The sequence below is a fragment of the Electrophorus electricus genome, chromosome 12, assembly GCF_041902795.1.
Source record: "Electrophorus electricus isolate QZ-2024a chromosome 12, ASM4190279v1, whole genome shotgun sequence".
NCBI lineage: Eukaryota > Metazoa > Chordata > Actinopteri > Gymnotiformes > Gymnotidae > Electrophorus > Electrophorus electricus.
In genome coordinates, this window is record NC_137508.1 from 27,690,001 (window position 1) to 27,716,497 (window position 26,497).

At 48.6% G+C, this 26,497-nt stretch overlaps 1 protein-coding gene across 6 annotated transcripts in view; it reads left to right on the forward strand.

Annotated features, from left to right (window-relative positions):
• cntln (centlein, centrosomal protein) overlaps window positions 1-26,497 on the forward strand; it is a 93,606-nt gene that overhangs the window by 24,491 nt on the left and 42,618 nt on the right. For 5 of the 6 annotated variants that reach the window (XM_081725347.1, XM_081725345.1, XM_081725349.1 and 2 more), the window contains 4 exons: window positions 8,744-8,974; window positions 15,286-15,468; window positions 21,540-21,617; window positions 25,729-25,850. In XM_081725347.1, coding sequence (XP_081581473.1) covers window positions 8,744-8,974; window positions 15,286-15,468; window positions 21,540-21,617; window positions 25,729-25,850 — 614 coding nt within the window. The remainder of the gene's footprint in view (window positions 1-8,743; window positions 8,975-15,285; window positions 15,469-21,539; window positions 21,618-25,728; window positions 25,851-26,497) is intronic. The other variant, XM_081725346.1, reaches the window with a different exon arrangement.

Consider the following 26,497-nt stretch of genomic DNA (forward strand, 5'->3'; position numbering starts at 1 on the left):
ACACACACGTCACCTCCTATCAACAGGTATCACACACACACACACACACACGTCACCTCCTACCAGCAGGTAACACACACACACTTCACCTCCTATCAGCAGGTAACACACACACGTCACCTCCTATCAGCAGGTAACACACACACACGTCACCTCCTATCAGCAGGTATGACACACACACACACACACACACACACACACACACGTCACCTCCTACCAGCAGGTAACACACACACAAACACACGTCACCTCCTACCAGCAGGTAACACACACACACACACACACACACAAACACACACACACACACATCACCTCCTACCAGCAGGTCACACACACACACGTCACCTCTTACCAGCAGGTCACATACACACACACACACACACACACACACACACACACATCACCTCCTACCAGCAGGTCACACACACACACGTCACCTCCTACCAGCAGGTCACACACACACACGTCACCTCCTACCAGCAGGTAACAGACACGCACACACACACGTCACCTCTTATCAGCAGGTAACACACACACACACGTCACCTCCTACCAGCAGGTAACACACGTCACCTTCTACCAGCAGGTAACACACACACACGTCACCTCCTATCAGCAGGTAACACGCGCACACACACACGTCACCTCCTATCAGCAGGTAACACACATACACACACGTCACCTCCTATCAGGAGGTAACACACACACACACGTCACCTCCTATCAGCATGTAACACACACACACACACACACACACACACAAACACACACACACACACATCACCTCCTACCAGCAGGTAACACACACACACACGTCACCTCCTACCAGCATGTAACACACACACACGTCACCTCCTATCAGCAGGTAACACACACACACTTCACCTCCTACCAGCAGGTCACACACGCGCACACGTCACCTCCTCCCCGCAGGTAACACACACACACACACACACACACACACACACATCACCTCCTACCAGCAGGTAACACACACACACACGTCACCTCCTACCAGTATGTAACACACACACACGTCACCTCCTATCAGCAGGTAACACACACACACACACACACACGTCACCTCCTATCAGCAGGTAACACACACACACACACACACACACATCACCTCCTACCAGCAGGTAACACACACACACACACACGTCACCTCCTACCAGCATGTAATACACACACACTTCACCTCCTACCAGCAGGTAACAGATACACACACGTCACCTCCTACCAGCAGGTAACACACACACACACGTCACCTCCTACCAGCAGGTAACACACACACACGTCACCTCCTACCAGCAGGTAACACACACACACACACGTCACCTCCTACCAGCAGGTCACACACACACAGACATGTCACCTTCTACCAGCAGGTAACACACACACACGTCACCTCCTATCAGCAGGTAACACGCGCACACACACACGTCACCTCCTATCAGCAGGTAACACACATACACACACACGTTACCTCCTATCAGGAGGTAACACACACACACACACACACACGTCACCTCCTATCAGCAGGTAACACACACACACGTCACCTCCTACCAGCAGGTCACACACGCGCACACGTCACCTCCTACCAGCAGGTCACACACACACGCACACGTCACCTCCTACCCGCAGGTAACACACACACACACACACACACACACACACACACACACACACACACACACACACACACACCACCTCTTACCTGCAGGTAACACACACACACATCACCTCCTACCAGCAGATAACACACACACACACACACACACGTCACCTCCTACCAACAGGTCACACGCGCACACATCACCTCCTACCAGCAGGTCACACGCACACGCACACGCACACGTCAGCTCCTACCAGCAGGTAACACGCACACACACACGTCACCTCCTATCAACAGGTATCACCCACACGTCACCTCCTACCAGCAGGTAACACACACACACTTCACCTCCTATCAGCAGGTAACACACACACGTCACCTCCTATCAGCAGGTAACACACACACGTCACCTCCTATCAGCAGGTATGACACACACACACACACACACACACACACGTCACCTCCTACCAGCAGGTAACACACACACAAACACACATCACCTCCTACCAGCAGGTAACACACACACAAACACACGTCACCTCCTACCAGCAGGTAACACACACACACACACACACACAAACACACACACACACACATCACCTCCTACCAGCAGGTCACACACACACACGTCACCTCTTACCAGCAGGTCACACACACACACACACACACACACACACACACTTCACCTCCTACCAGCAGGTAACAGACACGCACACACACACGTCACCTCTTATCAGCAGGTAACACACACACACACGTCACCTCCTACCAGCAGGTAACACACGTCACCTTCTACCAGCAGGTAACACACACACACGTCACCTCCTATCAGCAGGTAACACGCGCACACACACACGTCACCTCCTATCAGCAGGTAACACACATACACACACGTCACCTCCTATCAGGAGGTAACACACACACACACACACGTCACCTCCTATCAGCATGTAACACACACACACACACACACACACACACACACACACATCACCTCCTACCAACAGGTAACACACACACACACGTCACCTCCTACCAGCATGTAACACACGCACACGTCACCTCCTATCAGCAGGTAACACACACACACTTCACCTCCTACCAGCAGGTCACACACGCGCACACGTCACCTCCTCCCCGCAGGTAACACACACACACACACACACACACACACACACATCACCTCCTACCAGCAGGTAACACACACACACACGTCACCTCCTACCAGTATGTAACACACACACACGTCACCTCCTATCAGCAGGTAACACACACACACACACACACACACACGTCACCTCCTATCAGCAGGTAACACACACACACACACACACACACACACATCACCTCCTACCAGCAGGTAACACACACACACACACACGTCACCTCCTACCAGCATGTAATACACACACACTTCACCTCCTACCAGCAGGTAACAGATACACACACGTCACCTCCTACCAGCAGGTAACACACACACACACGTCACCTCCTACCAGCAGGTAACACACACACACGTCACCTCCTACCAGCAGGTAACACACACACACACACGTCACCTCCTACCAGCAGGTCACACACACACAGACACGTCACCTCCTACCAGCAGGTAACACACACACACGTCACCTCCTATCAGCAGGTAACACACATACACACACACGTTACCTCCTATCAGGAGGTAACACACACACACACACGTCACCTCCTATCAGCAGGTAACACACACACACGTCACCTCCTACCAGCAGGTCACACACGCGCACACGTCACCTCCTACCAGCAGGTCACACACACACGCACACGTCACCTCCTACCCGCAGGTAACACACACACACACACACACACACACACACACACACACCACCTCTTACCTGCAGGTAACACACACACACATCACCTCCTACCAGCAGATAACACACACACACACACACACACACACACGTCACCTCCTACCAACAGGTCACACGCGCACACATCACCTCCTACCAGCAGGTCACACGCACACGCACACGCACACGTCAGCTCCTACCAGCAGGTAACACGCACACACACACGTCACCTCCTATCAACAGGTATCACACACACACACACACACACGTCACCTCCTACCAGCAGGTAACACACACACACTTCACCTCCTATCAGCAGGTAACACACACACGTCACCTCCTATCAGCAGGTAACACACACACACGTCACCTCCTATCAGCAGGTATGACACACACACACACACACACACACACACACGTCACCTCCTACCAGCAGGTAACACACACACAAACACACGTCACCTCCTACCAGCAGGTAACACACACACACACACACACACACACACACACACACACACACACGTCACCTCCTACCAGCAGGTCACACACACACACACACACACACACACACACACACACACACACACACACACACACACATCACCTCCTACCAGCAGGTCACACGCACGCACACACACACACACGTCACCTCCTACCAGCAGGTAACACACATACACACACACGTTACCTCCTATCAGGAGGTAACACACACACACACACACACGTCACCTCCTATCAACAGGTATCACACACACACACACACACGTCACCTCCTACCAGCAGGTAACACACGTCACCTCCTATCAGCAGGTAACACACACACACGTCACCTCCTACCAGCAGGTCACACGCACGCACACACACACACACACGTCACCTCCTACCAGCAGGTAACACACATACACACACACGTTACCTCCTATCAGGAGGTAACACACACACACACACACGTCACCTCCTATCAGCAGGTAAAACACACACACGTCACCTCCTACCAGCAAGTCACACACGCGCACACGTCACCTCCTACCCGCAGGTAACACACACACACACACACACACACACACACACCACCTCTTACCTGCAGGTAACACACTCACACACACACACATCACCTCCTACCAGCAGATAACACACACACACACACACACACACACACACACGTCACCTCCTACCAACAGGTCACACGCGCACACATCACCTCCTACCAGCAGGTCACACGCACACGTCAGCTCCTACCAGCAGGTAACACGCACAAACACACGTCACCTCCTATCAACAGGTATCACACACACACACACACACGTCACCTCCTACCAGCAGGTAACACACGTCACCTCCTATCAGCAGGTAACACACACACACGTCACCTCCTACCAGCAGGTCACACGCACGCACACACACACACACACGTCACCTCCTACCAGCAGGTAACACACATACACACACACGTTACCTCCTATCAGGAGGTAACACACACACACACACACGTCACCTCCTATCAGCAGGTAAAACACACACACGTCACCTCCTACCAGCAAGTCACACACGCGCACACGTCACCTCCTACCCGCAGGTAACACACACACACACACACACACACACACACACACCACCTCTTACCTGCAGGTAACACACACACACACACACACATCACCTCCTACCAGCAGATAACACACACACACACACACACACGTCACCTCCTACCAACAGGTCACACGCGCACACATCACCTCCTACCAGCAGGTCACACGCACACGTCAGCTCCTACCAGCAGGTAACACGCACAAACACACGTCACCTCCTATCAACAGGTATCACACACACACACACACACGTCACCTCCTACCAGCAGGTAACACACGTCACCTCCTATCAGCAGGTAACACACACACACGTCACCTCCTATCAGCAGGTATGACACACACACACACACACACACACACGTCACCTCCTACCAGCAGGTAACACACACACAAACACACGTCACCTCCTACCAGCAGGTAACACACACACACACACACACACACACACACACACACACACACACACACACACACACACACACACACACACACACACGTCACCTCCTACCAGCAGGTTACACACACACACACGTCACCTCTTACCAGCAGGTCACACACACACACACACACACACACACACACACACACACACACACACACACGTCACCTCCTACCAGCAGGTCACACACACACACACACACACACACACACACATCACCTCTTACCAGCAGGTCACACACACATACACACACACACACACACACACACACACACACACACACACACACGTCACCTCCTACCAGCAGGTAACACACACACACACACACATCACCTCCTACCAGCAGGTCACACACACACACACACACACGTCACCTCCTACCAAGAGGTAACACGTACACACGCACACACACACGTCACCTCCTACCGGCAGGTAACACACACACACGCACACACACACGTCACCTCCTACCAGCAGGTAACACACACACACACACGTCACCTCCTACCAGCAGGTCACACACACACACACACACACACACACACACACACACACACACACACACACACACACACACACATCACCTCCTACCAGCAGGTCACACGCACGCACACACACACACACGTCACCTCCTACCAGCAGGTAACACACACACACACACACGTCACCTCCTACCAGCAGGTCACACACACACACACACACACACACACACACACACACACACACACACACACACATATCACCTCTTACCAGCAGGTCACACACACACACACACACACACGTCACCTCCTACCAGCAGGTCACACGCACTCACACACACACACACACACATCACCTCCTACCAGCAGGTAACACACACACAAACACGTCACCTCCTACCCGCAGGTCACACACACACACACACACACACACACACTCACATACACACACGTCACCTCCTACCAGCAGGTAACACACATACACACACGTCACCTCTTACCAGCAGGTCACACACACACACACACACACACACACACACACACACACACACACGTCACCTCCTACCAGCAGGTAACACACACACACGTCACCTCCTACCAGCAGGTAACACACACACACACGTCACCTCCTATCAGCAGGTAACACACACACACACGTCACCTCCTATCAGCAGGTAACACACACTCACACGTCACCTCCTATCAGCAGGTATGACACACACACACACACACACGTCACCTCCTACCAGCAGGTAACACACACACAAACACACGTCACCTCCTACCAGCAGGTAACACACACACACACACACACGTCACCTCCTACCAGCAGGTCACACACACACACACACGTCACCTCTTACCAGCAGGTCACACACACACACACACACACACACACACACACACACACACACACATCACCTCCTACCAGCAGGTAACACACACACACACACACACGTCACCTCCTACCAGCAGGTCACACACACACACACACACACACACACACACACACACATCACCTCTTACCAGCAGGTCACACACACATACACACACACACACACACACACACACACACGTCACCTCCTACCAGCAGGTAACACACACACACACACACACACACACACACACACACACATCACCTCCTACCAGCAGGTCACACGCATGCACGCACGCACACACACACATCACCTCCTACCAGCAGGTAACACACACACAAACACGTCACCTTCTACCCGCAGGTCACACACACACACACACACACACACACACACACACACACACTCACATACACACACGTCACCTCCTACCAGCAGGTAACACACACACACACACGTCACCTCTTACCAGCAGGTCACACACACACACACACGTCACCTCCTACCAGCAGGTAACACACACACACGTCACCTCCTACCAGCAGGTAACACACACACACGCACGTCACCTCCTACCAGCAGGTAACACACACACACACACACATCACCTCATACCAGCAGGTAACATATATACACACACACACACACACACACACACACACACACACACACACACGTCACCTCCTACCAGCAGGTAACACACACACACACACACACGTCACCTCCTACCAGCAGGTTACACACACCCACACACATGTCACCTCCTACCAGCAGATAACACACACACACACACACACACACACACACACGTCACCTGCTACCAGCAGGTAACACACACACACACACACACACACACACGTCACCTCCTACCAGCAGGTCACACACACACACGTCACCTCTTACCAGCAGGTCACACACACACACACACACATACATACACGTCACCTCCTACCAGCAGGTAACACACACACACACACACACACACACACACACACACACACACACACAGACGTCACCTCCTACCAGCAGGTAACACACACACACGCACGTCACCTCCTACCAGCAGGTAACACACACACACACACACACATCACCTCCTCCCAGCAGGTAACACACACACACGTCACCTCCTATCAGCAGGTAACACACACTCACACGTCACCTCCTACCAGCAGGTAACACACACGCACGTCACCTCCTACCTGCAGGTAACACACACGCACGTCACCTCCTACCAGCAGGTAACACACACACACACACATCACCTCCTATCAGCAGGTAACATATACACACACACACACACACGTCACCTCCTACCAGCAGGTAACACACACACAGACACACACACGTCACCTCCTACCAGCAGGTTACGCACACACACACGTCTCCTCCTACCAGCAGGTTACACACACACACACACACACACACACACACACACACACACACACACACACACGTCACCTCCTACCAGCTGGTAACACACACAGCCACACTGGCGCATTCTGTGTGTGGTGGAGTAGATGATCTCTGTATATCTGTATATGTATTTTGGCAGAGGTTCTGTGTGTGTGTGTGTGTGTGTGTGTGTGTGTGTGTGTGTGTGTGTGTCCTGTGTAATGACTGGCCTATCTGTAAGTTAAGCCTCACTCTTCAAGAGAACTATTAAGTTCTCCTGATGATCTTAGCATCTGTTCTCTCATTGCCATGGAAACTCCACATGGACTTGTCCGCTGTTTCTACTGTTTTTGAACCAACTGACTGTAGCACATGTTTACAGATTCAGATTCTCTAGAAAGTCTCTTACTTTCTCTTTCTGCCTGACTCCCGCAATCTTTCTATGACCCTCTTGCTGATTCTGTGTGTGTGTCTCTCTCTCTCCCTTCTCTCTTTTTCTTTCTCTCTCTCTTTTAGCTCTACACTGAGTTGAGTGTGTCCTACCAGGCCCTGCGGTGCAGTGAGGACAACCTGCGTCAGAGGGAGACGGTCCTCAGCGCACAGCTCCATCAGAGGGACCACCACATCTCCCAGCTGCAGGCTGAGCTCCAGCAGTTGAGGGAGAGGATGTGCCAGGCAGAGGCAGCCTGCCTGCAGGCCCCGCCCCCGCAGCCACAGGCCCCGCCCCCGCAGCCACAGCTCTTTGAGGTGAGGCCGTGTTGAGGACAGGAGGAGTAGTTTACGTCACGTTCTGGTCCCTGGGTGGATGAGGACTGCCTAATGTGCACTTTAGCTAACCGCACACTGAGGATAAGTCCTTCAACATGCCTCAACCACACACACACACACACACACACACATCTTTACAGTTTTCTATATCCATGAAAAGTTGACAAATGGTTTCATGCATACAGATACACATATTAGCAGTGTAAGAATTGATATAGTCAAGATTCTGTTTGGTTTCAAAGCAGAAGATTTCTATGAAGTAGTGTATAGCGTCATTGTGTAAAACAGATTCTTACTAAACTGAAAGCTGAACTATAAATGAAAACAAAAACTTGAACTGCTTCTTATAAAACCTAATACAGCGTATTATAGCATGAGAGAGACTGTTCTGAACATTAATCTTTTTAACATTATAGTCTAACACACACACATACACACACACACACAGTCAAGACACACAGTCAGCTGTCTTCTGACTCGTCTGGTTTTGTTTAACAGCCTGTACTGTTTTCTGCTACACGTGTCTTATTTGTGAGCTGAGCTGTGAATCCTGTTTGTAGAGCATATGTAAGATGGAAATGTTGTAGTTATTTTTAGGAAAGCACATGTTGGAGTGTGTACCTTTATGATTTAACAGGACAGGTGAGAAGGTAGGTGTTGCCAGGTGGGCTTTGGAAGAGGGCTTCAGGTAGGTGTGGTTCAGTAGGTGTGGCCAGATGGGAGTGTGTAGCAGCACTGGAGGGAAATTGGAGGGAAATGGTTCAATATTCCTCTTTGGCAGTTATCCCACATATAAATAGATCAATTAGCAAATCATTAAATACAGCTACAGCTGAGAGAAACTTAGTAATTAATACTTAGCAATTAATATGCATATCTACAGGGCCACACTTAACACAACGGAATTTGGAGCAAGAATGGGCTTGAATGGGTTTGTGTAGAGCTGTATGCTTGTGTTTGCACTACTAGGCACCTGTGCCAGCTTAAGGCAGATCACATCTTCACTAATCAGCGAATGTTTTCTGTGGCGATGGGATGTGCTGCATCAATATTAAACCATGTTTACTGAGCGCATGTAGTTCCTGCATCGCACCTTTGTTTCTCAGCTTGCCTCCCCGCCGACATCAAAGCGAACACCTCGGCCATCCCGAGCCTGCCGGCTTCCCTGCCTGGAATTACACGGACAGGGTGCGTGTTCCTCCGTAATCTGGAATTCTGTAACAACTTCCTTGCAAGCACCTGTTCAATTCTAATGCTTTTTTTGAGAGCTTTATTTAAATTTTAAATGTTTGGACGTTTCTGTTGGAGATGATCAAAGAGCTGATTGAGGGAGAGTAGTGCAACTGGGAGACACTGGCTGGGGGTGCGGGGTGTGAGGTCACACATTTAAATTAGGCTGCTGCGAACTGTATGCTAATGAGGGGGAGGAGCTCCACACACTGTTTGTTGCCCTGCTGTGCATCTGACCTCCGTCGCTCCTGTTCCTGGGGTGGTGGTTGTCTTCTCCAGCACCACAGCACCAGGCTAATGAGGTGAGCAAGGTCAAGACACACCCAGGACCTGCTACGGTCCTCTCGGCAGCCAGACCTGTGCGGCTCAGTCTGAGACCGGTCCAGTCATGGTGGATGCTGAGATCGTCTGGCCGGCACTCCTGAGTAGGCGAGTTAATGAGTGCTGAGGAGCTCCTGGTCTCAGAGAGAGTCTCGGACCGTCTGGCCAAGTCTGTGCCCTGTGTAGACGTATGTGGTTCGGACGGCAGTGTGTGGTGTTTATTAGGAGCGGATGGGCCTGTCCCCACACAGCTCCGAGATGGCCCACCTGGGCGAGCTGGGGACAATGTCCCCGCCTTGCTGCAGGCTCAGCAGTTGCCGCCAGGTGGTCAGCTGCCACAGGAACCCCTAAGGCTGGGAGATGGGGTGTTTTTTTCCCAGGTTGTCATGGCGATAGCCCACTCTGGTCAGGAGTGTGTGTTGTGGTCGCCATCCGTCATGTCTCTCTGTGCACCCCAGGACCTTGGGCCGTAAATTTCAGACAAGCAGTTTGTAATTGTAACCAGGCGGTTATTCGAGAAAAAGCCACCCTACGTCTGCCCCAACATCACCCAACCCCCAGCCTGTACCACAGCCCTGCATGGGAACCATGTGACTTTGCGGCCAACGGATGTGCCGTTAGTTCAAGACGTGGTCCCTGTAGCGCCGGGGCGACCTGCGGGGCAATGCAGACTGCCCCGGCACGTTGTTTTGATTTAGCAGCATTCGTGTTATTCATACTTTTCTATTACATCGCCATGGAAGTAAGAAGCAGGGAACTAATGAAAACAGTTGCTTAACCCTTGAGATAGAGCCTTGCTCTGAGCTGATGAAACTTGTATAGCTTTCTCTCTCTGTCTCTCTCTCTCCAGCTCTCTCTTTCTTTCTGTCTGTCTTGTACTCCCCCCCGGAACAACCTGGGACTGGGCCACTTCCTCCAATAGCAGTATAGTGTGTGTGTGTGTGTGTGTGTGTGTGTGTGTGTTAACACTGGTGAATGAATGCAGGAGCTGTCAGATGTATAATTGAAGTGTCAGCTCCCACACCCCACCCCCACCCTGTGCTGCTGCGTCTTGTTATGTGGGGTCATGTTTAGAGTAGCAGTCCTGCTTCCTTTGATCATGGACGCCATGCGGAGGGGCTGGCGTGAGCCCAGCGCACACACCCCCAAGCCCTGAGCCGACAGCCTGACCACGGCTGGCCACAGGCCTCTCCGCCAATTAGCTGGCGTGTGCATGTTTGCTTAAAATAATTGAAAGGTTTCTGATTTCATGGTTAAAAATTATTGGAAATTGCAGATTATAATTTTAATTACATCAGTTAACTTGTGTGGGTTACTATACTTACTTGTGCGGGTTACTTACTATACTTAATAGAGAACAGAACTTACACTGAGTTCTGGAGGTTTTCATCTCATATCACCAAATTTGAAGTGCATCAAATTTGGTGATATGAGATAAAAGATTTTTGCTCACAGCCAGTGAATTTAAAGAGCTGGCAAAGACTCGCTAATTTGCTAAAATGATAGATGATCAATAAACAGAGTTTTAGGCAACAGTACCTTAAAATTCCTTCGGTAAGGCCATCTTGCGTATCTTAAAATGTTACAGTGCTGAGTACCTTTTTTTCCTACAATCTTAATTATAGAACAACTGAATACCTGCAAAAGATACAAACAGATTGATTTGAGACTTGGCAGCAGCTAACATCAAAGCCATCATGAATTTAAAAACAGAACACACAACATACCTGTGCCTCATGGTGATGATATGGATGCTACCCACCGTCAGACTGAGGTGTAACTAAATAAATATCCTCTATGGGGCATAAATCTTCATACATTTGTTTAATAGCTGGTGTGAGTTAGTGATATGAGCTGGAAATGTGGCTTGTTTGTAGCTAAAATAAAAACTCAGATATAGAGATCATTTAATATAGAGGAAAACATTTCTTGGACGTTTCTGCCACCATCTACGGCACCGTGTTTTGCCAAGTTTGTTTCTTAGACTTACACTTATGTCACATTTGAAGTATTTTTCCAGAGGTTTTATGTGTACACCAGCAGTTTACATCTGTAACTGGGCTGGTACTGACCTTTCCTTCAGATGAGCTGTGATGTTGGTAAGGATAACGTCTGATAACAGGGCCACTGTGGTGCTATGAGGAGCTGTGCTATGACTGGTGTTTGGTCTGATAATGAGGCCAGTGTGGTGCTGTGACTGGTGTTTGTGTCTGTAGTAGTTAGAGTGTTCTCATAAGACCAGAGCTGTGTGTACTGATGCTTGTTAATATACTCTGGCCATGTGGTCTGGGCTCATAGGTCTCTCTCTCACACACACACACACACCTTACTCAAACTACAGTATATAAATACGCACTTACGCTTGCACATAACTGCACTTATCTGGCCTACAATCTGAGATAATAATAATATTATTTTTTTAGTTGTTTTTTTTTAGTTGTTTTTTCTTGCACACACACAGACCCTCACACAGCCTGTACATTTAAATCAAAACATGCATACATGCGATTATATTACAGGAGATGCTTCTATGTGCAAATTGTGTCCAGCTGTGTTTAAACGCACTGAAATCTGCTAAAAGTTCTTTCTTTCCTCTCTGTGTATGAGCACCCGAGCGACGGAAGCCCGTCCGGACCCGTCCGGGCCGGCTGCCTGCTGGCACCCGTGGGCCGGTCCGTTCTGCGTCGGCCGGGTAATTAGCGCCAGTCTGGTTTGTTTTGGGCGGTAAACGGCACGCGTGTGGCGTGTTAGCAGCGGGGTGCTCTGCTAATTCGCATGCAGCCCTCGTGCGTGCGCCCGCCGACGGGTCAGGAGCCCCGGGGAGAACCATCACGAGCCCCTGCATATGTTCCTGCCCCATCTACACTGGGTCCTCTCATACCAGCCAGATCCCACAAGAGCCTAATCGCCTTCTGTAATTACAGCACGCCTTTCTACTCTCTCTCTTTCTCTCTCACTTTCCATCTCTCATTCTGTCTTTCTCTCTCTCTCTCTTTCTCTGCCCCTCTCCCTCCCTCTCTCCCTAGTCTCTTCTTTGCTGGCTGGAAATGAGAGAAAAGCCTCAAACACTCCCTCATCAGATAATTTGTAAATTGCTTTACGCGGTTGCTGCCTAAATCGGTAGGTTTTTTTTTTTTTTTTTTTTGGACTGCTTGAAATTATAAATAATTGTAACAGATGCAGCAATATGGCTGGCCTCCAACAAACGAGGCCCCTGATAATTTGGCCAACCCCTTTGACAGGCCAATTTAATAAAATGTGAACAAAAATCTTCCTGCTAATAATTTATCATCCTTTCTCCCAATTGGTTAAACTTAATTACCCTGGCAGTTAACAAGGTCACACTCAGATGCCAAGCATGGCTGCAGGTTTGATAATGCAATCAGGAACCCAAAGGTGGTGACAGGGGTGCTGTTTTTCATTACCTCAGGCCTGCTGAACAAAGCCAGGCACCAAAGCCTGCCCGTCAGGCTCGGCTCTCGGTCTGGCCTGCAAGGTTCAGCTGATCGCCCCATCATACCGATCAGACTTTGACATGGCGGAGGCCTTGCTCAGGTTGTGCGCTCGCGGTGTTTGCCGGACATTAGTGGTACGTGCTGGATTAACGGGTTTTAATTGTAGCGTCATGGGTGTCAGTATTCGGGCCCAGGCGTGAGCTAGTGCTTAATGTCGCCGTTATGTCCCTCAGTTTCTGTGGTTTACTTACCCAGAATTCCAGGTGTATAACAGCATCCTGAAGTGTGTAGCAACTAATACACAATGACACTTGTGTTTCAGTCTTTTTCCCTCTTACACACATACTGAGGTGAAGCCATGTGCCCTAGTCTCTGTGGTGTGCACGTGCGTGTGCACGTGTGTATGTATGTGTGTGTGTGCGTGCACGTGTGTGCATCCCTCCATATGATGTGCAGGATGCCTTCATTTAATGGCTGCATACACACACACACACACACACACAGCTGATCCTTGACCTCAGGGTGGAGTGTTGGTAAATGTGTAATGTGTAAAGTACAGGTACACAAAACACTGGCAGCCAAAATATAATTTGTCGATAAAGACAATTTTTAATTTATCATTATCGGTTTGGTATTAGAACTTTGGTCAATAATGAATCATTTTCACCTATCTGACATATTAAGCTTCCTGTTTCCTTTATGTAATACTGCAGGGATAATCCTCAGAGATGGTTCCATTTCTTTTGTAAAGTGCAAACTGTTTATTAATACTTCATTTTCACACCATTCATTGTTTTTTCCAACACAATTGATTTTAAATTTCACACCAGTTGTTTTTTTTGTTGACAGTGGAGTTCTGCTGTAATGCTTTGTTTTCTGGGGGGTTTTTAGCCACAGGTTTCACAGGTTTCCCCTTTTGTTAAGAGCAACATTTCTAGTGACACTGATGTCTGATTTACCTGTGACATGGCTACATAAAATTAATTTATGATCCATTTCTAGAGTTTAGCATATCTTACAGCCATTGATCTTTATATATAGATGATACTTTGAACTTGTTTTAAAAGTACAATTATGGGTTATTAATATTGGTTATGGCCACAAGGTGCTAATTATCGGTTATCGTATCAGCCAAGAAATTCAATATTAGTGTGTAGTGTAAGTCTATTGGATATAGATCATTAAGATATATTCAGTATTGGTGTGTAGTGTAAGTCTAGTGTGTGTGTGTGTGTGCGTGTGTGCGCGTGTGTGTGCGCGTGTGTGTGTGTGTGCGTACACCAGCAGGTGCCCCGACCGGCTGAGGAGCAGCAGCAGTACGATGTCCTAGACCAGCCAGTCCGGCCTCGTGTTCCTGTCCCCCAGGATGAGGAGGTGGCAATGGGCTGTGAGCCTCCGGCAGGCCCCCCCCTCTCCTCCTCCTTCTCCGGAACCCAGGGCTCTGGAGCCACGCGACTCTCCCACCAGGTACCGCAGCTCCGTAGAAAAGCATCCACACACCTGCCTGAGCTTAGCGTCTGCGTCTGTGGGCCTCAGCCGTGTGTGTGTGTGTGTGTGTGTGTGTGTGTGCGCGCGTGTGTGTGTGTGTGTGCGTGCGTGTGCGCACACATCTAAGACCAGGGTATTTCTTTTCCTGTCATTCTGACTAAGGCGTATCATGTGATGTCGTTCGGTGTGTCTTGCCCGCTCCCTGCTGTGGCCAGGTGCCCCTGTGCTGGATCTCACGCATGCCTTGGGTCCAGGCACTCTGAAACTTCTCATCTCTCTGGACAAAACAAAAGTGCTTTTTTGCAGACATATCACTTTAAACTAAAACACTGTGGGGGGGAAGGCATGAACACAGTCAATTCCAAAACAAAAAAGTGCAGGCTACACTGTAGTTTGTGAGTAATCTACACCGTAGTGAGTAATCTTCACTGTAGTCTGAGAGTAATCTACACCGTAGTGAGTAATCTTCACTGTAGTCTGGGAGTAATCTTCACTGTAGTGAGTAATCTTCACTGTAGTCTGGGAGTAATCTTCACTGTAGTCTGGGAGTAATCTACACTGTAGTGAGTAATCTTCACTGTAGTCTGGGAGTAATCTTCACTGTAGTGAGTAATCTTCACTGTAGTCTGGGAGTAATCTTCACTGTAGTGAGTAATCTTCACTGTAGTCTGGGAGTAATCTTCACTGTAGTGAGTAATCTTCACTGTAGTCTGGGAGTAATCTTCACTGTAGTGAGTAATCTTCACTGTAGTCTGGGAGTAATCTACACCGTAGTGAGTAATCTTCACTGTAGTCTGGGAGTAATCTTCACTGTAGTGAGTAATCTTCACTGTAGTCTGGGAGTAATCTACACCGTAGTGAGTAATCTTCACTGTAGTCTGGGAGTAATCTTCACTGTAGTGAGTAATCTTCACCGTAGTGAGTAGTCTTCACTGTAGTCTGAGAGTAATCTACACCGTAGTGAGTAATCTTCACTGTAGTCTGGGAGTAATCTTCACTGTAGTGAGTAATCTTCACTGTAGTCTGGGAGTAATCTACACCGTAGTGAGTAATCTTCACTGTAGTGAGTAATCTTCACTGTAGTCTGGGAGTAATCTACACCGTAGTGAGTAATCTTCACTGTAGTGAGTAATCTTCACTGTAGTCTGGGAGTAATCTTCACTGTAGTGAGTAATCTTCACTGTAGTCTGGGAGTAATCTTCACTGTAGTGAGTAATCTTCACTGTAGTCTGGGAGTAATCTTCACTGTAGTGAGTAATCTTCACTGTAGTCTGGGAGTAATCTACACCGTAGTGAGTAATCTTCACTGTAGTCTGGGAGTAATCTTCACTGTAGTGAGTAATCTTCACTGTAGTCTCGGAGTAATCTACACCGTAGTGAGTAATCTTCACTGTAGTCTGGGAGTAATCTTCACTGTAGTGAGTAATCTTCACCGTAGTGAGTAATCTTCACTGTAGTGAGTAATCTACACCGTAGTGAGTAATCTTCACTGTAGTGAGTAATCTACACCGTAGTGATGACACCAGGTTTGTGTTGTCTTTGCTCTGCATTCCAGCTCAGTGGATTAGAAATGAGTGAAATGTCGGGTAGGAGGGTAAAGAATAAAGATCATCACATTCGATTGCAGGGTATTTAACATGATCTCCACAGGGACTGGCACCCCTCCTTACGATCAGGGGAAGAGGTAGTGAAAAATGCCTTGGTCACACCCTGAGACAAAGATGGCAGAAATCTGACATGTGAATTTATTCAAAGAATTATCAAAGATCCCATCTGGATGGTGTTAGATCAGTGGAGCTGTTTCCCCCCCCCCCCCCCTTTCTTCTTTAAGATCATTGGAACTGTCCAAACAACGTCTCCAAGTGGGGAACAACCACAAAACCAGATGTAGCTCACGGTTTCAAACAACCGAAAGACATTTAAAACAGTTTTAGAAATAAAATAGAAATTGGGTACTGGGTGACTCAATGAATCGTTGACTATTTAAGGCACTAGCAGTCAGCTATGGTCTACTATGCAATATTTAAAAATAAGATCTCATACCAACAAGTCGGTGTTGTAGTTGGATGATTATGGCATCGTTGGCGAGCCCCTCCTTTATTAAAGACCTGTGGGTTTGCAGGTTTTGGTTGGGTTCCGTGGGCATTCATACGTGTCTGGGCCATCATGTTTTATAGATGAGATACTGTGCTTTTGGCGTCAAGATGCTTCGTGGTCCCCCCCACCCCAACACTTTCTTCGTTTCTTCACTCTGGTGTAGCTTAATCTGTCTCATCTCTCCATAACACTTTGTCACAGAACTCTGCAGACATTTCAGTATGTGCTTTTGAAGGAGCCTTTATTCTGGCCTTCAGACCTTCTACTGTGTTGCATCATCTGGCAAAGTTCTGAGGTCTGACACGTCCACACCTTTATGCTTCTCAGTAGTTTTTCATGGGGAAGAAAGTCTTTCTTCTGTGGATGGTCCATGGTCTTCTAGGATGTTTGCTAGTGTTGTGTTCACCAGTGCATTCTGTCTTATTAACAATTTACCAAACAGTGTTTTGGTTATAGCCCTGTTTTGATCTGTTCTGTTTCATGGTGGTCTACCACACAACTATTACGTATGGTTTAATGCCCATGCTGACAAGAGTAACGGGCTCTGGTTATTAATACCTCAGAAACATCTCGATCTTCTCAATACAACAGTGATGTAACCGCATGCAACTGGCCAAGGAACAACATGCTGGATTATCTACGCTCTCTTTAAATGGAGAAAGTGTGTGTAAAATGGTCCTTTAGTCCTGTAATGTTCTGCAATTAGGGCATGGAGATTTATCTTCGTTTCCTTTTAAATGCGGTGTGCTGGAGTGTAGCCAAATGAACAAACACTGTACAATTACAGAGTGACCAAGTACATTATGGAGTATACATCACCCAGAAAAGACATGCTTATTTATTCAAAGCAACTTACAATTATGACTGAGTACAATTTGAGTAATTGAGGGTTAAGGGTCTTGCTCAGGGGCCCAACAGTGGCAACTTGGCAGTGGTGGTACATGAACTGGCAACCTTCCGATTACTAGTCAACTACCTTAACCTCTGAGCCACTACTTCCCCAGATACCAGCTCTCATGAGCCTTAGTGTATGTGTACCGCTGGTTCCTGTTGGCTTAATTTCATTATCCACAACATTCATAATAATGGAAAACTTTTAATTATAAGTGTACTTTTCCTAGCATGCCATCCCAGTCTGGGAACTGTGATTATGAATCGGATATGCGTTATCATGTTTCATCAATCAAGCTTCCACGGAAGACTGTTAGGTAGGTCTTCACTGGAAACGACACTAGCTAATTTATTATTTTTTTGATGCCTCTGGTAGTGTGTGAGTCTACGGTGATGACCGTAGTGGTGTCTTTTTTTTTTTTTTTCCCCTCAGCACAGTCCTCGAGGGGGTCAGACCATGGCACCTCTGTGCACATGACCCATCACTGCCACTGCTGCTGTCAGCTACTGATCGCTGCATAACCCCACTGTTTAGTGTGTGTGTGTGTGTGTGTGTGTGTGTGTGAGAGAGAGAGATCGGCCACTCACCAGCTGTTTGTTATTTTGGGAGATGAGGGCAGTTCTGGTCCGTGTGTTAAGCCCAGCCTGATCGCCTCTGCATCCCTCTCAGTGCAAGGTAGTGCACTGTGACCGGCTGGTTGGAGAAGGGAGGTTGGTTAGCAGTGACCCCTGAATTAATTAATTAATTGATTGATCATCAGTCTCAATCAATCAGCCTTACTGGGTTACAGAATCAGTGATGCAAGGGTTTCGTGAATACATGATTTCACTTTTCTCCAGATTACACACACCACTGTCGAATGCGAGAGCCAGTCTACACACCCTCTAATTCATGGCCTTGACATCGTCTGGAATTGGTCTTGTCGCAGGCTGAGGGCAACTCGGAAATAGTTCATGGAAACTGCCAAGTTCCCGCCTCTGTCGGAGTTCACTGTGCTGTGTTTTCTGCCATTACTGAATGTCAGCATTATATTTCAGCAGGACAGTGTAACTATAGATTTTCAGTAGGCTGAAAGGAAGACAGAGTTAGATCATGTTACAAGGGCTTAAAAATAAAGGTTTAAAATGTTTATACATTTTGCAAGCTATTAAATGGATGTGCAGCAGCTATCGTAGCTATCCTAGCTAGCTATTCAAGTTTAAGGATCGATAACATTTGATATCTGGTAAGTGTGACTTTATTTCGTAGGCTGGTCAGACATCTGGGTGTATTTTTGCTTGGCTGCACACTTCTGACAAGTTATGTGCTGAATTATACAACTCTCTAATCATTAGCTATTTATATAGAAACATCTTAATCATAGCGGTAGCTTCCAAATGAAAGGTCCCATGTATTGGCACCGAGACTAAAATATATTTAATATAAACTATCATTTAATGATATATTTTACATACTATATGAATTATAGACATTAGTATTATTTATTAATGTTTTTCATGTAGCCTGTGAAGAAGATTAACTGCAAAATATTTCCCCAAAACATTTATAATCAGGTCATTTGTAAGCCTTGTGAAGGACTGCACAGGAATGTAAAGCATTGTTGAGAAACTTCCTGTATGAGTTATTAAAGCTCCAAGTCTTTGAGATTATATGATTGTCTAAACAAATGAATGGGATTTCTACAACTTTAAACCTAGTTATTACAGTTTAGTCTAATGCATCAGATTAGATGGTCATAATCCTAGATGCATATTCCAGTATATTCCGGTACACTTGTTGAATTCCTCCAGTTCTGTTCCTCGAATGATCCACTGGCTTGTGGAGAGTTGAGAATGAATTTGTCCTTCTGGGTTTAAGACCAGCACATTGTCCAAGTGTCCGCACCCAGTTCAGCACACTGTGCAAGTGTCCACACACACACAGCCCAACACAACGTCCATGCGTCCACACACACAGCCAAACACACTGTCCATGTGTCCACACACACACAGCGCCCAACACACTGTCCATGTGTCCACACACACACACACACAGAGCCTAACACTCCGTCCATGTGTCCACACACAGCCCAACACACCATCTGTGTCCACACACAGCCCAACGCACCATCCTTGTGTCCACACACACAGCCCAACACACCGTCCATGTGTCCGCACACACAGTCCAACACACACACACGCAGTCCAACGCACCATCCATGTGTCCACACACACGCATATCCCAACGCACCGCCCATGTGTCCCCACATGCACACGCAGCCCAACGCACCCTCCATGTGTCCACACACACACAGCCCAACGCACCCTCCATGTGTCCACACACACACACACACACACACAGCCCAACGCACCCTCCATGTGTCCACACACACAGCCCAAAGCACCGTCCATGTGTCCACACACAGCCCAGCACACTGTCCATTTGTGGCATATAAAATCCAGGGTTTTGCATAGATCTTTTGTATGTGAGCACACTACCCAACTACCCAACGAACAGTCCTACCACACACACCTCTCCATCTTCTACCAAACCACTGTGTAAAGGTGGTACACATGTGCCTTTTTTCCTCCTCTCTCTCTCTCTCTCTCTCTCTCTCTCTCCCCCCACACACTCTTTCTCTCTGTCTTTCCTGTTGTCCTGCGGAGTGTAACTCTAAGCCCTGATAGAGTAATTAAACACACTAACTCTCTACCTTTTGGTAATGAGGCCGGGTGTGTTTCTCCCTCCACAACACTTTACTCTCCCCTAATGGGACATCATTATTGTCAAAGAAACAATGCAGATGGAAATGAACACACTCATTAGGCCTCACACACGGCACCCTTCAGAGAGCTGCTCACTCTCGCTGGCCTGTGCGTGCCGTTGTTTGTGTAGCGTGTGGGTGTCTGTGTGTGTAATGTAGCGCTCTCACTTGGAGCATGTGTAGTTGTGTTAATGTTAAGTGTTGGTTGAGTGTTGCCCTTTCTGTTTGGGGTGCATTGATATACAGTTTAATAATGATATGGCTGGCCTCTCTCTCTCTCTCTCTCTCTCTCTCTCTCTCTCTCTCTCTCTCTCTCAGCGTTCCAGATCTCTCTCTCCAGTAAGCAGAGTGGCTGAGAGGAAGATCCAGCAACTGGAGGAGTTACTTGCTCTCAAGGTGATGAAACACCAAATCTCTCTCTCTCTCTCTCTCTCTCTATCTCTCTCTCTCTCTCTCTCTCAAACTCTCTCTCTCCCTCTCCCTCACTGTGGTGGTGTGGGTCCTCAGGTGTGAATGTCCCAGTCTCTGAGTCAGCGCCCAGAGCGGAACACCCCTCCCCCCCATTACCACCTCTCCTGCTTTTAGCCCCGGACCAAAGCTGTGATTGGCCCTGATGGGTGTGTGGGGCGGTGGGTGTGCGCGTGAGAGGAAGAGAGAGGGATTGCGGCCTTTTACTCCGCTGAGATGATGGGTTGATGGTAGAGTTATCCACAGGAGTTACAGGAGATCCAGTGACACACCGGAGACTCATTCATTTTACACACACACACACACACACACACACACACACACACACACACACACACATAAACTGCAGTTGCCCTCCTCTGACTGCTGCCTTCCACCTGACCTTCTACTCCTCCTCTAAACACACACACACACACACACACACACACACAAAAACTTGTTCACCGTCTGTGAAGGCAATGAAACAGCAGGAGAGAGGCTACTCTGGTGCAAGACTGCTGCAGGACTCCCAGTCTCTACTAAACGAATCATTTCCATCACTCTGCTGACCTTCACACATACACACACACACACACACAACTCTCCATGTTTTGCTCTTTGACCTTGTTTCTTTTCCTTGATAGCTTTGATTCTGAATTGGTTGAAAGAATTCCTCAAACGTACACAACTGATTAAGCTATACACATGATTTAATTTTGAAAACTTTCTCTTTTGTTGTTGGTAAACAGAAACTCCTGAAAACTTCATCAAATAGAAATAGAACCTAAAACAATTGAAATAAAAAAACACCGGGTTTTAACCTAAAAACCATGTGGATAATAGTGCGGGTTAAACATATGCCTCTTCATCACACGCTGCAAGACAGTTGCCATGGCACTGCTAAAATCCCACATTCCACCTCCTGTCCACAGTCATGAAGCTCGCCACGTGTGCAGTCCGTCAGGTGGTTCAGAGCAGGGCGCTGAATGAGTTTCCTACCAGCCTGCTGTCAGTCTGTGTGTGTGTGTGTGTGTGTGTGTGTGTATTGATCGCAGTGCCTTGCATACACTACCCTGTCCACTCTGAAGGCCCCACGTACGGGCTGATGTAGCTAACGCTCTGTCACTCCAACACGAAACACTCCGGCATCAGCCCAACCAGACACGCTGCTGTTCATTAGAGCTCCACACTGCTGCTCACACGCGCTCGCTCGCTCTCTCTCCTCTCTTCCTCCTCTCTCCTCTCCTTTCTTTTCCGTTTTTTCCTCGGAAGGGTCTGCCTGTGTGTCCTCTTGTGAATATCTGAGCAGTAAATCCATACTTGTCACACAGACGGAGGGGTCGAGCACGACTTGTTCTCTTTGTCCTTGTTATTAATAACAGAGTTCAGGGCTCTGCTTTTCCCAGCAGGCAGCCCGGCGCGCGATGGCGGCAGTAAACAAGCCCCTCTCCAGCGCGCCGGGCTCTCCGCGCTGGCCGCTCAAGCAGAAAGCAGGGCTGACTGTCTGCACGCGCCCGCGCCCTCGCTAAGGTCAGAATAATGGGGGAGCTTCTTGTCAGGAAAATCTATATGTTCAACCCCGAAAAGTCCCATGTAATCTTTAGTGGGGAGTCTTTTTTTCTTTTCTTCTTCTGTTTCCCCCCCCCCCCAGTTCTTCTTCAAATAGCTGCCAGACTTTGAGCAGAATTTGCGGGCGATTGGGTGGTGACCCCACGCTCCAAACCAACCCCCCCCCCCCCCCCCCCCCGGCTCTCCCCACCAACTCTGAGAGTTCCCCCCTGCGGAGGGGCTTAAGCTGGAGGGAAGGAGTCAGACTCTCCCTGTCGGACAGCCAGTGAAACGTCAGGTTGTAATTATGTCTCAGGTGCCAGGTTGGCGTGGAAACGCTTATCAGTGTCTTGTTCTGAAAGAAAGCGAGAGTGAAAGAAAGACAGGTTTGAATGAGAGAGTTTTGTTTTTTAAAAAGAAAACTTGCAGGTTTCCGTGAGGATAATGAATATTAACATTATTTATTAATTGTTAATATTCATATATAACTTATAGTGTAAAAAGTTAGATTTTTGTAATATGTAGGTGACAAAAATTAGCATTCTGGAACAATTTTGCCCTTTCTGGAGCTAACACATGGGCAAGCACACATTCCTCACAACCTCTCATTCACGACCTCGCCCCCACGACCTCTCATTCACGACCTCACCCCCACGACCTCTCATTCACGACCTCACCCTCCACAACCTCTCATTCACAACCTCGCCCCCCAACCTCTCATTCACGACCTCGCCCCCACAACCTCTCATTCACGACCTCGCCCCCACAACCTCTCATTCACAACCTCTCATTCACGACCTCACCCCCACAACCTCTCATTCACAACCTCTCATTCACGACCTCGCCCCCACAACCTCTCATTCAGGACCTCACCCCCACAACCTCTCATTCACGACCTCGCCCCCCAACCTCTCATTCACGACCTCGCCCCCACAACCTCTCATTCACAACCTCGCCCCCAATCTCTCATTCACAACCTCGCCCCCAACCTCTCATTCACGACCTCGCCCCCACAACCTCTCATTCACAACCTCTCATTCACAACCTCTCATTCATGACCTCGCCCCCACAACCTCTCATTCACGACCTCGCCCCCACAACCTCATATTCACAACCTCTCATTCACGACCTCTCCCCCAACCTCTCATTCACGACCTTGCCTCACAACCTCTCATTCACGACCTCGCCCCCAACCTCTCATTCACGACCTCGCCCCACAACCTCTAATTCACGACCTCGCCCCCACAACCTCTCATTTATGACCTCGCCCCCACAACCTCTCATTCACGACCTCGCCCCCACAACCTCTCATTCACAACCTCTCATTCACGACCTCGCCCCCACAACCTCTCATTCACAACCTCTCATTCACGACCTCGCCCCCACAACCTCTCATTCATGACCTCGCCCTCACAACCTCTCATTCACGACCTCGCCCCCACAACCTCTCATTCACAACCTCTCATTCATGACCTCGCCCCCACAACCTCTCATTCACGACCTCGCCCTCACAACCTCTCATTCACGACCTCGCCCCCACAACCTCTCATTCACGACCTCACCCCCACAACCTCTCATTCACGACCTTGCCCCACAACCTCTCATTCACGACCTCGCCCCCACAACCTCTCATTCACAACCTCTCATTCACGACCTTGCCCCCACAACCTCTCATTCACGACCTCGCCCCGAACCTCTCATTCATGACCTCGCCCCCACAACCTCTCATTCACGACTTCGCCCCCCAACCTCTCATTCACGACCTTGCCCCCACAACCTCTCATTCACGACCTCTCATTTATGACCTCGCCCCCACAACCTCTCATTCACAACCCCGCCCCCAACCTCTCATTCACGACCTTGCCCCCACAACCTCTCATTCATGACCTCTTTCACGACCTCTCATTCACAACCTCTCATTCACGACCTCGCCCCCACAACCTCTCATTCATGACCTCGCCCCCAACCTCTCATTCACGACCTCGCCCCCACAACCTCTCATTCACGACCTCGCCCCCACAACCTCTCATTCACAACCCCGCCCCCCCAACCTCTCATTCACAACCCCGCCCCCCCAACCTCTCATTCACGACCTCGTCCCCACAACCTCTCATTCACAACCTCTCATTCATGACCTCACCCCCCAACCTCGCCTTCACAACCGCTCATTAACAACCATTAGCATTCAATGACTATTTCCTAAAGCCAAAACATATTGGCAATAAAAATCTCGGAAACATCTGATGCTCCATCTACAGTTGAGTGGAAGGTGATGTATGACCCACAGCCCTGAGGTTCCCAGTCCTGGGTTTAATGAACAGATGTAGGGAAAGATTTTTCCATTATAACAGCCAGTTTAGTCATGAAGTAATCTTGTGCTTTTAACTTTTAATTTAAACTTTTATAATACTTTTCCCATATATACAGGTCTATTTCAATAAGAGCTCAAGACAAAGGGTATTTTTTTAAACCATTGTTTGTGTGTGTGTGTGTGTGTGTGTGTGTATTACAGACAGAAGAGAATGAGGAGTTGAGAGAGGCCCATGCGAAACGCCACGATCGCCTGCTTCTGATCCAAACGAACTACAGGGCCGTGAAGGATCAGCTTAGAGACATGGAGGGTTTACAGGGCGTGTAAGTGACTGGCACTGCACAACAAACCATTTACCTCCGAACACTGATGCTGGCAAGCATTCATTGACATTTCCCAGAATGCATAGCCGCTTTCCCAACACTGGTGGCAGGTTCTCTGTGGAGGAGATTGCAGGGTTGGTAAATGACCCTGGAATTCTGGCACTGGAATTCTGGCTCAGAACATTCCTGCTTCACTGATGGCGCTAGCCTATCCAAGAAATCTCCCGTGCTCATTTCAAGCAATACTACAAACAATTCTCTGTATGTATTTTGTGAGAGAAATGTGGGTGAGCTATTGAAAGCAAATGATTTGAGTTTCTTTGAGTTCTAGATGAGTTGCCCAGCATTTGAGCTGGAGCATCTCAGCGAGGTGTCATTAAGATTTCGCACACCCTCTCTCTCTCCCTTTTGAAGCCTGTAAACGTAACTAATGGGAGTGTGTGTTGAGTATCCACGCAGGACTCGAGTGTTGACCTTGTCAGCTCTGCTCTCGCTGGGTTAATTAAAGAAAACAGCCATGCAACATGAACCTGTGTGAAAAGAGTGTGAATTTATCCACCTCTGCTGTGTGCGCGCGTGTGTGTGTGTGCGTGCGCGCGCATCTGATTGTGTTAGGCACAGAGAGAAAATATAACATCTCTGAGATC